This window comes from Pleurodeles waltl, chromosome 5 (genome assembly GCF_031143425.1).
Source record: "Pleurodeles waltl isolate 20211129_DDA chromosome 5, aPleWal1.hap1.20221129, whole genome shotgun sequence".
Classification (NCBI taxonomy): Eukaryota; Metazoa; Chordata; class Amphibia; order Caudata; family Salamandridae; genus Pleurodeles; species Pleurodeles waltl.
The window spans coordinates 1,657,272,746-1,657,287,587 of record NC_090444.1 but is presented as its reverse complement, the minus strand read 5'-3'; the positions used below and the strand labels follow the sequence as shown (position 1 = coordinate 1,657,287,587).

At 50.9% G+C, this 14,842-nt stretch overlaps 1 protein-coding gene across 2 annotated transcripts in view; it reads left to right on the top strand.

Moving 5' to 3' along the window:
* The first annotated feature begins 578 nt into the window (after positions 1–578).
* The window catches only part of OSR1 (odd-skipped related transcription factor 1), a 29,245-nt gene continuing 14,981 nt past the window's right edge, over positions 579–14,842 (top strand). Inside the window, exon 1 of one of the 2 annotated variants that reach the window (XM_069235982.1) lies at positions 579–860. In XM_069235982.1, coding sequence (XP_069092083.1) covers positions 641–860 — 220 coding nt within the window. In that variant the 5' untranslated portion in view covers positions 579–640. Of the gene's footprint in view, positions 861–5,126; positions 5,313–14,842 lie in introns of those variants that run through there. The other variant, XM_069235983.1, reaches the window with a different exon arrangement.

The following is a 14,842-nucleotide window of genomic DNA, read 5'->3' as shown; positions in this document are numbered from 1 at the left end:
GGAAATGAAAGGAAAGAAAAAAATGAAGGAAGGTAGGTAGATGATTGGAAGAAAAACAAAGAAAGATGCATAAATCCAACAAAATGGAGACTCGCTGGCGGATGAAAGTTGCAATGTTAGCGTTCTATTAACTAACATTATATTTCCATTTGCGTTTAGCACTTTATTTACACCGTGCACATTCCCTGTGATGAATCCCCTGCTAAAAATCACTTTCATTTGAGAGATAAGACGTGTTAACCGATCGTGAGGCTTCCCAGCGACCCCCGAACACAGCAGGTCACAAGAGAGCGGCCTTTGGTGGACACAGATTTCCGTCCTCTGGAAGAAACTCGTCCCATTCCTGGCGCTTAGAGGTGTGGACGACGCTAATAATGAACTATAGCGCCCTGCACTGATATCGCTGGTCTTTGGCGCTATCCGGTGGCGGTGCGCCCAGACCAGGCCGTGCGCTGGGGGTTCATTAGAGAGTGAGTGTGAAGGTCGGAGCTTCCGTGGAGGCCTTCCTCTGCCTCCCTCGGGGTGTCATCTTTCCGCCTCTCCCTGTGAGGTGTGACTGCCTCTAGGCACTGCCCAGCACATGAGCGCACATTTGGCATGGGACAGCAGCAGGTACTAACCAGCGGAGACACAAAGCACAATGAGCTGTGTTCATCGGCGCTGTGTGCAGTGCAGGTGTGCACAACCGACGCTGCAGGCTGCAAGGAGGTGTGGGGGTTGTGCAATGAGGCCCCCAGCCCCGAAGACACCCACGGAGAAGCGGCCACCACTGGCCCCGGGGCTCGTGCTGCTGTCACGACAGAGAAGCTTCCGGCCCGCGACACGCAGGGCTCGGCCAGCGCCCCTGCAGCCTGCGCATAGTGAGTACACGGTGTGTGGGAGAGGGCAGGGGGCAGCCAACGTGCCTTGTCGTGGTGCACTCTGGGTGTGATTTTTTGGGGTATTGTGTTAGATTTTATGTGAATGCGTTAAACAGTCACCTCACTTCCCATCTTTACCCTGGTTTCTTTCTTTCTTTCTATCTATCTATCTATCTATCTATCTATCTATCTATCTATCTATCTATCTATCTATCTATCTATCTATCTATCAATCTATCTATCTATCTATCTATCTATCTATCTATCTATCTATCTATCTATCTATCTATCTATCAACAGGCTGGTCGGTCGGTCTGTCTGTCTATCGATCTGCTCATTCACTTATCTATGTTCCCCCCTCGCCATTTCACCTCTCGGTGAACCCAATCATATCCAGAAATGTATCACTTTTAGTAGTTTCATTGGACCACATCAAATAGTGCACAGAGAACACCATGCACGCCCCACAGGCATTGCCCCTATAAAGTGCACGGCGATCGACCTCATACAGAGATCGGATACACTGCGAATGCACAACAGACTTTAGTGCTGCAGAGTGCACTGTGGACTCCCTCGTACAGCGGGAGTAGAGAGCACACGCTGCGTGCACAATACACCATAGTCATGCGGAGTACACGGTGGCCGCCCTCAGACACTGGGGGGGGGCACAGTGAATGCCCAACAGACCTCAGTGCAGCAGAGTACATTGCGACCGCCCTCATACAGTAGGAGCAGAGAGGTCAGTGCATGCGCAACACGCCTTGAGTACACAGAGGTGACTCTCAGTGTGAGGAGAGAGCACACGCCGAATGCACAACAGACCGTAGTGATGCAGAGTGCACCGTGGCCACCGTCATACAGTGGGAGCACAAGAGCGCACACTGGATGCACCACAGACCCCAGTAATGCAAAGTGCACTCTGATCGCCCTCATACCGTGGAAGCACAGAGCCCACAGATGCACAAAAGGCCTTAGTGCAGCGGAGTAAGTACACAGGGGTCACTCGCACACAGTGGGAGCAGACAGCAAACGCTGAATGCACAACAGGCCTTAGCGCGGCAGTGGCCACTCATAAAGTGAGAGCAGAGAGCGCACGGTGAATGCACAACCGCCCTTCGTGCAGTAGAGAACACTGCCTGTGGCCGCCCACATACAGCGGGAGAGGAGAGCACCGGGGCACACAGTGGACGAACAACGGGCATAAGTGCCTCGGAGCACACATGAAGGGCCTCGCAGGTTATGCTTAGAGGACATACCATGAATGCACAATAGGCCTTAGTGATGCCGAGAGACCGACCGCATGCACAAACTGAATGCCCAGCAGGTGTTGCAGAGTACACGCAGGGTACACTGTGACAGGCCACACACGGCGCTAACCGAGAACACGCCTTGAATGCACGACAGACCTTAGTGATGCAGAGTGCATCGTGACTGCCCTCCTATATTGTGAACAGAGAGCACATAGTGAATGCATAACGGGCATTAGTGCCCCAGAGCACACACCGACCGACTCCGTACACAGAATTTATGACACAGTTATCTGTGTCGGTGCTGCAGAGTATACTTTGACCACCCCCATGCACTGTGAGACAGAGCGCATCATTAATGCGCATTAATGCTGCAGAGTTCACATAGTGAATGTATGCCAAAGCCTTGTACTGCGGCGTACACATAATTAACGCTACAGAGAACACCGTAAATGCCTGGTGTGCAAATCCACGACCCTCTTGTCCCATTTCTGTCTCACGAAGGGGCCCAGAGGACATTGCTGTCAGTACTGAGGGACTCTGTCCAAATCACAGCCATCTTCTGCCGGGACACCCTTACAGAGCATGCATCCCCTCACACCTCCCCTGGGCAGGCGAGAAGGGGGCAGCAGTTCACAGGCTCCAGAGTGTGCTCGTGAACCCTGACCCGGACACGCCTCTCATTGTTTATCTCGTGCAAGCGTTACTTCAGCGGGGTTAGTGGGAGATGAACTATCAGCATTGTTGTGCGCTGGCGCGAGGCACCGGGTCCGGCCCTGGCTGCAGAGGTGAGAGGCAGCGCGCGGGCTGCGGGCACCGGTGCCAGGGGCGGACTGTGGGTGCCTTACATGCCAGTGTCCGGATCATTTACTTACAACGGTGCAGTGGAAATGTTTCACGAGTGCTCTATCCCCGTACCCGAGCCTGCCACTCGCGGAGCGCAGACACACTCACTTCTTCCAGAGCAGGAAGCTGCCAGAGGCGGCCGGGTGGCTGTACACAGTGAAAAACAACTGGAACAAGAAGAAGAAAAAGAGGGAAGAATGCTGATAATATAATATAACGAAATTTATTATTATTCTAGTATTTTGTATGAGTATTAATAGTATTATTTTAAAGTAATGTGAATTAATATAGAATTACATTATCGTGTAGGATATTATTTATTCTTAGTGGCAGTACTAGTAATAGTAGATTAGTAGTATTGTCCGAATTTTAATTAGCATTTATAGTGGTGGTTACGACAGAAGTATGTTCAGGTTTCTGACTATTATTAGTAGTATTAATATTATTATTACTATAGTCGTCGACATCTTCACCGTCGTAGTACTACTAATAATAATAATAAAATGCCCGTTATTATCTATTATTAAGATTATGTCATTGTGGTAGCACCACTTGTATTTGCTTGTACTACTGACTCAAGTGGTGGGGTCTCACATTTTGTGCAACTCGGCCTCCTGAGCACAATTCTGATTATTGAACATTTTTGACATTTAATTTGTCAATATTATTTGTCTATAATTATGATGTGTGTTTTATTCTTGGTCATTTCTAAATGATTGAAAAATATAGGGTTCGTTTTATATTGTGTTATGTCATTCCGCTTATCCAAATGGCTGGTGTAATGCCCCTGCTAGGTTTGCCACTAGCGCCTAGATGGGAGAGGTACAATTAAGGCGCAGTAGAGGCCAATCTAGCGAATTGGTCGTCCCATATCACATAGTCAGCTGCCGGCTCTGGACTGACACGGGAAGGTATTGTGAATTCGCACTGGCAGATGTGGGCAATGGGCAGGGTCGATCTCTGGGTCAATTTCTTAATCGAATGGCGGCAGAACCCCATCTGAGCTTCTGTGTAGAGGCTCAGCCCCCACCCTCCCCCACCCCGTGTGGGGAGGGGCATACCATTCAGACTGTTCCATGTAGATTTTGGGACTTCACAAGGTTGCATTGCTTCAGACTGTTAGGCCATGGTGTTTGTAAGAAACAAATCCCGACACTGTGCTAAACAGTTAGACACAATATATTCCTCAAGTTTGTAATGTATATTTTTTCTTTTAAAATATCCGTCTATCTCCGTTGCAGGTCGATGTTCTATCATCGTGTTAGTTACCTGTGTAGCACTTGACCGAACCCAAAGTCGCCTCACAGCGCCGAGGGGCACCTTCGAGAGCGTCAAAGAGGCGCTATGTGTGGCAGACAGTCATTGGAAAGGAAATCCTTCCGCACCAGCCTTATTTGTGTCTGGGTTACCCTAAGCATAGCAGGCCTTGTTAGGTTTGATTTCTGTACTTTGAGAGTTTACTCTCCTCACTCAGTGAATCCCATGCCACAGAGCCCTCTAGGAGCTGGGCTGTGAGGAAGTGACCAACCTCCGACCTCCACCCCGCACCTCCACCCCGCACCTCCACCCCTACTACTCCCAGGGCACACCCGTGTCTTGGGGGCTCTCTGGGGGTGGCGTGGATATATCAGGCCCCTGGTGTTTTGCTCGTTGTGATGTGCCCATTCTCCTCAGTCATTGACTCGTATGACACAGAGGACGCGAGGGGATGGGCAGTGAGGTGTGTAAGTAGCACCCCCCCCCCCCCCTTCACCCCAGCCTCGCCCCGCGCTCCCTTCTCTTGGCTACTCTGGAGTTGGCATTCATGCACCAGGGCCTGTTGGTTTTCATTTCTGCTAGCTGTGACCCCGGCCCCCTCTCTCGGTGACTCCCATGACAGAGCCCGGCCCGGGAGACAGCGAGGTGTGGAAAAGCACAGCCTTCTGAGGGCGCGCCCGCCCCCGGAGCGCTCCCGAGAGTTTGCAAGCGTGCAACCGGCCCTGTTTATTTGTGGGTGTTATTTGTTGTCCTTGTAGTGGCTCTGTAATAGAGTGCGGCAGGGGACGGACAGTGAGGAGGTGTGAGAGCGCTCTCCACAGACCTCCTCCTCCCTCGCAGGGCAGGGCCGGCCGGCGGCCACTGCGCATGCGCGCAGCTGGAGTGCTTGAAATAAGGAGGCGGCGGCCCGCAGAGTGCAGAGGAGTTTGAGGCGGACTCAGGAGCGCACTGGACGGGCTGCGGGGCCCCCCGGAGGAGAGCGGGGCAGTCACAGAAGGCACCAGGCGCAGACTATGCCCGGACCTGCTGGGCCCCCAGCAGCAGCACACACTTGGGAAAGCGCGGATCACCCTGAGGGGCCGCCCGTGGGCACCGGCACTAGGTAAAGTCGGCGTGCACCCAGAGGGTTACAAGGGGCAGCAGGAGGTACCGGGTGGGGGCGCAGGCCACTGGAGAGCTCTGCATTGACGTTGAAAGCTGAAAACTTTGTGCAGGAAACTTTATAAGCAATGTCTCAAAAATGATTTTGCATGCATAGCGCTGTCTGGCACACACGCCCCTGAGCTTACAGTCTGAATCAATGAATCAATCTATCTATCTAAATAAAGACATAGGATAGATAGATTGCTGTGATGGTTTTAGACAAGGTGAAATATAGTATCAGCCATTTTTTAAAAAAAATTCGAATGCACGTTTTTCTTAACTCAAGTGTCTTATCTTTAAAATCGTTATATTGTCACATTTCATACAACGATTGGTTGTAAAAATGTATACATGCGTGTGGTATAAGTGTGCGTGAAAAGACGCGCGCACGTACTTGAGCTATGTTAAGCCTTCGGGATGGACCTGAGTGTATTCGCCGGGCTGCCGCCGTCTAGACGCACGACCCGATGCCGGCCGCGGGATGCTCTGCACAAGTGCTGGGCTGGCAGGCTGCTTTGCCGTTTGTGGACCCTTCACTTGGTGAATTCCAGAGCACAGTGGTGGTCTGGGTGTTTCTGCTGCTGATGGACACATGCGGACCTAGGGATTAACTGGCTCAGGTGCCCGACGAGGAGCCACAAGCAGGTGCAGGCCTTCGGTCCAGCCCTTATTGCCAAACATGGAAATGCTTACCATGCTGACTTTAAAGATAAAAGTGCGTTGCGTTACGGCGACCGGCCGGGTATGTTGGGTGTGGGATGGCAAGCCGCTTTGTGTGGTGTTGCATTATTCAGCGGGTTGGCATTCCTTCTAACTGAGTAGGCTGTACACGAGTTGAAGTTTTCAGTAATTTCTCTGAATGGGGTCTGTCTTTGCCGAATTACTTTCGCAACTGATGTCAGCCTGTATGAGTCTGTTCACCCCACCTTGTTAGCGCATAATTCACGCCCATACCAGATGGAGTCTGGAGTTTCACAACGGGCATTGTGTGCCATTCACAACCAGCGCGCCTAGTTGTCCGTGTGTGTTGCATGAATCGATGTATGGTGTCCCTTTTGTATAGCTCTGGCCAGGTGTGCGTAATCGGGGGCAGGTGTGAGTGGCGCATTTGCGTGTATCGAAGGCAGATGTCAACTGCGTGCGTGTGTGTGTGTTGAGAGGGGTGGTGTGCGTAAAACATATGCACTTTTTAGCTGCTCCAGGATGCACGGCGCAGGCAGATGTGAACTATGCACGTGTGTAACCCAGGGCGGGCGTGGGCAACTCTAATACAGACCAAGATGTGGGCTGTGAGTGACTACTGGGTTGGCATGTTCTTATTGGATTCTCGTATATATGGTCACTCTCGGCGAGCCAATATATGTGCTACTGCAACCCCGGTATGTAATGGTACCGTAATTTTTGTCGTGTAATTTTTGTAACCGCGGGCTTATGTGAGCCACATGTGGACAGATGACCTCAAGTGAGATGTGTGCGTCTGTAATACTGGGCTGGTGTGTGCAGAACACAGACAGTTGTCACTATTCAAGCATGCACCTCAACAGAAGCGACCGGAGTGTGCACGCACCCATGAGTACATGTCAGCGGTTATTGAGTGCACTACGGGTAGATGTACTGTTGGCAGATGTGAGCTATTACTGAGTGCACCACGGGTGGCTGTGCGGTGCTCTAGCGTGCACGACGGACAGACGTCAGCTGTCAGTGAGTGCACCACGGACAGACATGAGATTTTACAGAGTGAACCACAGGTGAATGTGTGGTGCACCAGCGTGCAGGACGGGCAGATATGAACTGTTAATGAGTGCATGGATGTTCAGTGCTCTAGCGTGTACGACGGACAGACGTGGGCTTTCACTGAGTGCACTACAGGAGCGTGTGACTGCACCTGAGTGAACCATGGACAGATGTGAGCTGTTATGTGCATGGGCACCACGGGAAGGTGTGAACTGTCACAGAGTGCACCACGGGCGGGTGTGAACTGTTGCATAGTGGACCATGGGCAGATGTGAGCTGTTATTATGTGCATGGGCACCACAGTCAGATGTGAGCTGTTACTGAGTGCTCCACGGCCAGATGTGAGCTGTTACTGAGTGCTCCAGGGTCAGAGGTGAGCTGTTACTGAGTGCATCACGGGCGGGTGTGACTGCTGCTGAGTGGACCATGGGCAGATGGGAGCTGTTACTATGTGCATGGGCACCACGGGCAGATGTGAGCTGTTACAGAGTGCACCACGGGCGGGTGTGAACTGTTGCTGAGTGCACCAAGAGTGCATTTGCGAGCTCTAACGACCACCAGGTGAGATGCGAGCTGTTGCGGTGTTGATCACAGGTAGTCAAGAGTGTCTCTTTTATGCACCACGGGTAGATGTGATGTATTTTAGTGTGCAGATGCGCTAACCGGTGTACGAGTAGATGGCAGCTCTTGTAGTGTTTATAAAACCAGACTATTCGTGCCCCGGTGTAACCGCGAACTGAGCTCTGAACCGTTACCACGCGCACCACTGGTAAAAGTTGTGCGCTCTGGGAAATTGAGGGCTGTTTTACTATGCACCACGTTCGGCTGTGAGATGCTCCAGTGTGCACCAGTGGCAGATGTGAGGTATTCCAGTGCGCGCCGTGCTAGTGTGCACACTACCAGATGAGGGGCGTTTTATTCTGCTCTAAAGGCAGATTTAAGCTGCTGTCGCGTGTACCACATCTGACTTTAGAGCTGGTTTAGTGTGCGCCACTTGTAGATGTAAGGCGCTACATACATAGTGCAAGACTGACATACATCATTCAAGATGTCCTAGGATGTACTAGACTCGATGTGCTCTAGATGGAGGGCGGTTGTATATATGCGTTGCGTGGTTGCGAACCCTGGACAGAAGGGTCCACTCAGCAGAGACGGGAGCTATCGGACGGGTTCCAGCCGGCCCCGAAAAGCAACCCTGCGATTAATTTACCTCGGTTGTAATAAAATCTTGCGGCCGTTGTACTGGGTGTGTTTTTAGGTTCTTGAAACCAGGATCTTAACCTGTGGCGTCTGCTCGGGCCCCTTAGAGGCCACGCTCTGCCCCTGTAACCCCTGCACTACCTGCACGACCCCTGGCTTCAAAGACCGCCCCTGTGGAGAATCAATTGAGAGAAACAATCGCTGCACTGATTAACATTCCTGACACCGGGCTCCGCGCGCCTGTCACCGCCGAATCTGCCAACTCACGTGACTGGTGGTTTTATAGGGACTGAAGACGGGGTCTCCGGAAGGCATGAAAAGAGGGCCCTCTCAGACCTCATTAACGGGCAGCTCCTTCTTTCACGCTCAATTAGTCCCCAAAAGGTCCCATTTGTGCAATTTGCACACTTGGTTACAGAGAAGAGCATCGTTTCTTCATATATTGCACTGTTGCCGGAGCCTGCGCCCCCATGACTGGGCCTGTGCCGCACATCAGGCTCACATACGGGTCAGGGAGAGGACCGAACGTGTAACGAATACTTACCAATAGACCCGATTCAGGCGGGAGACTCCCGAGTTTTCAAGCCAAACATTGCTAAAAAAATTCTGTCTCTCGCCTGAAATTGTATCTTCTATAGTAGTCAATGGGGAAATGACATTCTTCCGATTTGTGTTTCAAGCTCCTGAACTTCGCTGTCCTAAAATGTTGGCATGTGTGGTGTACCGTCAGATGCCGCAGCCCCTGCACACGACCACGTGTCCCTGGTTGCGCTGCTCAGAACATGACACACATGCAAAGAGCTGCGGAGTTTGGCCGCGATACGGACGTGGTGTCACAATTATTGCAAGACGTATAGTCAATTGAGCGTTACGTTTCTGCAGCGAGCTGATCAGTTAATTCCTCGACGGCGTGTTTTACAAGACGTGGGATTACGGAAAGTGATTTTCAAGTAGTCCCCGTGGTACACAAGCACATGCGGTTACACCTGCAAATACATGCTCACGTGCACACAATCTCACGTGCTCCTCGAGGTTGGGGCATTCAGGTGAATAATGCAAAAAGAGCTGGATTTTTTTTTCAGAAGGGTGTCTTTTTTCGTAGAAAAAAACTTTGCAGTTCGTTCTGGTCATTTTCCTGACGCAGTATTAATGGTGCCGCTGACTTCGGTGTCGTAACGTCGCAAAAACTGTACAAAAAGTCCTGGCGTAGACTCATAAGACACTACAAAGATATCGGATAGGGTCGAACTCAATCTGCGCATTCATTAAACACCAGCCACGGTTACAGACGCACAACCAAATGCAACTGGTCGATGTGAATGCCCACTATAGGAAAAGGCACCCCGATTGAGAAAGTGCCACGATGCCATACTAACGGCAGAAAGCGCTGTACAAATGCAGGTGACATAGCAAAGCAACGAGAACGTGTTTGCTCCACCACTGCTCTTACATATGTACCTACTCGTGAGTGTGTATGTGCGTGTGTGAGAGGATCTAAGGGTCGCTCACACACCTGCACCTTTAATTAATGCCTCCTAACATCGGGAGTTCTTAATATTTTCAGCAGTGAATGCACTTAATAGTTCTCTATGCTGTATCTATAGTAACCTTTGTTTGTCCATATTGCATGATCCACTCATGCCTTCAGCTCTAAAACAATAAATAATTGTTGTGGATGTATTATTTAACATTACCACGTACTAGGGCACGTAAAATGCTACGTGTCGACTTTAGATTAGTCCATAGACGTATAGAATATTTTCCTCAGGCACACACCAAGATACCTCTTCTGGGAGGCCAGGCCTGTGTTAGAATTGACGGGTCGCAGAAGACAACGTAGAGATAGGGCCACACAATTGCGCAAGCCCATCCCAGGGTCACACAGTGGCTCGGGCTCAGCCAGGGCCACACAATGGCGCAGGCCCAGCCCAGGGTCACACAGTGGCTCAGGCCCAGCCCAGGGTCACACAGTGGCTCGGGCTCAGCCAGGGCCACACAATGGCGCGGGCCCAGCCCAGGGTCACACAGTGGCTCGGGCTCAGCCAGGGCCACACAATGGCGCAGGGCCAGCCCAGGGTCACACAGTGCGCAGGCCCAGCCCAGGGTCACACAGTGGCTCGGGCTCAGCCAGGGCCACACAATGGCGCAGGGCCAGTCCAGGGTCACACAGTGCGCAGGCCCAGCCCAGGGTCACACAGTGCGCAGGCCCAGCCCAGGGTCACACAGTGGCTCGGGCTCAGCCAGGGCCACACAATGGCGCAGGCCCAGCCCAGGGTCACACAGTGGCTCAGGCTCAGCCGGGGGCACAGAGACTCTGGTCCAGCCCCAGAGATCACAGCGGCTCAGACCCAGGTCACACAACGGCACAGGCTCAGCCCAGGGTCACTGAGCGGCGCAGACCCGAGCCCAGGGTCACATAACTGCTTAGGCCTAGCCTAGGCTCACATAACGGCGCAGACTCTGGCCAGGGCGAAGACGAGACGCAGGCCTAGTTTTAGATCGCACAGTGGCGCAGACCCGAGCCCACGGTCACATAACGGGGCGCAGGTATGCCCCAAGGGCCACTGGGCCTTAAGCCCTGCCTGTCACACAAGGCACAGGCTCAGCCCAGGGTCACGGAGCCGCGCAGACCCGAGCCCAGGGTCACATAACTGCTCAGGCCTACCCAGGGACCACTGGGGCTCAGGTATTGTTGGTTGGGCGGAAGTCGTGTGTGTGTGGGTGTTTGGGGGGGTCAACGACTCAGGCCCAAGTCACACAACAGCACAGGCTGTAAAACTGTAAAAGGGCCAGGGTCACACAGCGGCGCAGGGCCAGGACAGGGTCACTCCACGGCGCAGGCCCAGGACTGCTGCACCCAGGCAGGGAGGGAGGAGGTGCGCGCCAGGACAGATGGACTCTCTCAGCTTTACGGTGCGGTTCTGCGGGCGGGTTTATCTTGGCAGAGGGGCTTCGGTTTCACTCGTATGTCAGTGCACTGAGTGGTCTGCTCTCAATTACTCGGCCACCGAGCCCTGCGTTTGAAACCCGTTGCGTTTTATTGCCAGTAGATTCAGAGGGCTCTCGAGGGCCCTTTGTAAAAACCGAGATAAAGACATGTTTACACGAAGCCCAATTACAGCCGAAGAGGAACAACAGAGAGCATTGGGAGGGCGCGAGGTGTTTGCTGTCTCGTGGAGCAGCAGTTACAAAAGTGTCCCAGTCGCTGCCTGCACGCGCCTGTGTATCTTGTGTGCATGCAAGAACGGCTGCATGAGTGTGCATGTATATTGTATCAGCATGGATGCCTGTGTTAATGCATGCATACGAGTATGTGCGGTACATTTTCCCGCATATATGTCATGATGTGCGTGCAACGGAAGACATTTTATTTACATACTCTTTTATAAATGTGTATTGTATGCACGCAAGATTGTATGTGGGTATAATAGTGTACGTGTGTATGTGAATATGTCGTACGCATACATGTATGTGTATTGGAAAGCATGTATGCACGCATGTATTTGTATGTCGTCTTACTAGCACACATGCGTTTACCTATGCTTCTATACAGGTTTAGTGCATGGATGCAAGCAGGAGTGTGTGTAAGGATGTCTGTGAACACACGCATGCTATTACTGAATACACATGCACCTCGCTACCAGCCACTCTGTGTCCGTTCCATGATTCACTCGATGACACGTCTGTAAAGACGCAGCATTGCACCGGTGTTAGTGCAGACTTCGAGCATGCATCTTGCAGCGGGATATGTCCAAAACATGCCCATGCTCAGATCCTCCCATGTTCTGCGACCAGTAACAAATCCCTCTTGAGCCGCTTAGAGTCGTTTCTACTTGATCCGGGTAACGTATGCGATTTTAGATTTTAAAATCATGTCTCTTAGAAAAAAAATCCAGTCGATTCGGCTGGTTTCGTGTAGCGGGTTATTGCTGCCCTGAGATGTCTTTTCTCTGCTTTCTGTATTTTTTGTTAACCAGCGAGCTTTCCCTGGTGTTTGTTCCCACTGAGTGCGAGTAACACACAGCTCAAAAGCACACTGGGCCCAGGGAGACCCAGCGGAAAGCACCTGTAAATGGACATTTCACCCAGGACCCGTGGATTATATTCACCAAAAATGACTGGAGAGCAAATTAAAATGGTTGTTATTTGCTGTTTGTATATTTGTAGTTCTGTCATTTCAGCAGTAATTATTACAACTGAAACGGCAATACTAAAATAACTGTTCCAACCCAAGCTACAATAATAAGACAATAACATGTTTATTATAATAATAATAATAATAATAATAACAATAATAATGTCAGACGCAAATGTCGAGATTTCCTTGTTGCGGGGCATTTAGCTCGGGTCAGAGCTTCTTTGAAGCATTTTTTTTTTTTTTATCGTCTTAATTTGTGTAAACTAGGTCGAACAATTGCCCTGAATTTTGAGGGACAGTGATTCATTTTTGGACCAAAAAATACCTCTGGACGGTCACATTAGTTAAAAAAAAAAAAAAAAAAAAAAAAAAAAACACAATGGTCTTTTTATGAATTGTACCCGGGACATAGAATGCCCCCTGCCTGCTCCTCCACTCAAACGGGTCGCGGGCTTGCACCGAGCTGCTCCAAGTAATAAACACAAGTAAAACATGGCGGCTGCAGGGTTTTACTTGGTCCCTACAGTGCGGTAACATTGCGCCCTAAACGCCGATCTTCCCGTTTAAATGACGAATCGGTGCAGCGACAGCCCGCTGGTGTCCCGAGTTCATAGCTCATAGAAGCCCTGTGTCTAGAAGTAGACACAGGGGCTCTGCGCACGCCTCCGCGCTCCTGCGTGAATACTGGGGGTACACCTGCGTGAATACTGGGGGTACACCTGCGTGTCCCCCCAAGCACACCTACGCCACGAAAGCGTTAACTGGGGGAAGGAGGCAGGACGGGACTGTCTCCAATTAACAGGCCGGCTCCTCGGCAGGTTGACCTGCTGTTTCTTTCTGGGTCAGCGCGGTGGAATTCACTGGGATTTCTGCACTTTTGCTGAAACTCGTCCAGTTAAGTTTAGGAGACGATGGAATGTGCAAAGGCCTGTGTGGTACATAAGGCCATGGCGATTTGTGTGTTGCTCGAGGAAATGACTGTGCCGTTTTGTATGTCCGAAGAAATAGCAAAGGTGGTTTGTATGTTCTATTAAATTGCTACGGCCGGTTTGTCTGCTCCATAAAGTAATCACGGCTGTGTGTCTGCTCTTTCAAATGCTTGTCTACTCGCCGCACCCTTGACTCGCGTCTCTTTTATTATTACCCTTCACAGCCCCCAACCACCACCAGGAACAGTATCCGACAAAACGGTTTTGGCGCAGAAAACAAAGCACCCTCTGCCTAGCGCCCACTACCCAGCCCTAGTGCCGGAGGCACATTCAAAACCCTGGGCTGCACGCAACAAGCGCCGCACTTTCTCCGCTGAGAGAAGTGGGTCTCTGAATAAAAAAATCAGAAAGAGCTCTGTTTAGATGAGTTTGCTTGTTCACACTAATAGATATCCAAGGAGAGATACCGTAGAAGAAGTGGAACGAGCTCTAGACGATAAGAAGCAAAATAACTGAACTGCTTTGCTGCGTCGGCGGCTGGTTTCTGAGCTAGCATGTATTTTTTTGTTGGGAGTCTGAAGATGTCTGAAGATGTTACTCTCCGCAGCGCCAAGATACCCTCTCGGCTGATCGCTAGCGCCTAGAATTTTACAAAAAAAGATTACAAGTACCTGACGTTCTGCCTCCGCAGGGCCGTACAATCATATGAGCCACCTTAAATGGCAAAGCTGCCCCCCGTGCTCAGTCCCTGAAAGGTGCCGCCTAAGCCCCGTTAGCGCGCCGAGGCGGCTGTGCCAGGGCAACCCCACCGCCCCCAGGGCGGCTGCACCGCGCGAGTTTCTGAAGAGACCGCGTCCAAAAGATCATCTCGTGAGATCTCTGAGCACAAAACCGAACTTCTGACAGAATCCCAGGTTTGGTGGGGAGGGGAAGCGGGGCGATTCAGTTTCGTCACAATAACAAAACGTGTCTACATACATGTCTTACCTATGAAAAAAACAAAAACATCAGTATAAAAGGCACAAGTCCGAACGCGAGTCACGTTTTGAATAAGAATTGGTCTTGCCTAACTTTTTTATTCTATTAATTTTGCTTTTCTAGTCAGGTATCAGATTATCCTCGCCCCCGTAACCCATTCTAGCACAATCCCACATTATTTTTTAGATAAAAGCAGCGGTAAAACAAATGCACAAAGTACAGTAGCCAAACGTTTTACACGGAATAATATGTTTGTCCATAAATGTTTATTTTTCAACAAGACAGTAGTAGTATGTGACATCTATTTAGCGCATAGTTTAACGTATTGGCACTGGAGACATTTTATCGACTAATTCAAAGGTGCTCTGCTTAGTGACCTATGGGGCGGGGTGTTAGGGGTGGGGGGGGACACCAATCCTGTCGGATCAGAATATGCGCTCGGCAGCAGGCGCTTAATCCGCTAAACTACCTGACAGATTTACTTCCGTGTAAAAAACTATGGTCTGTGCT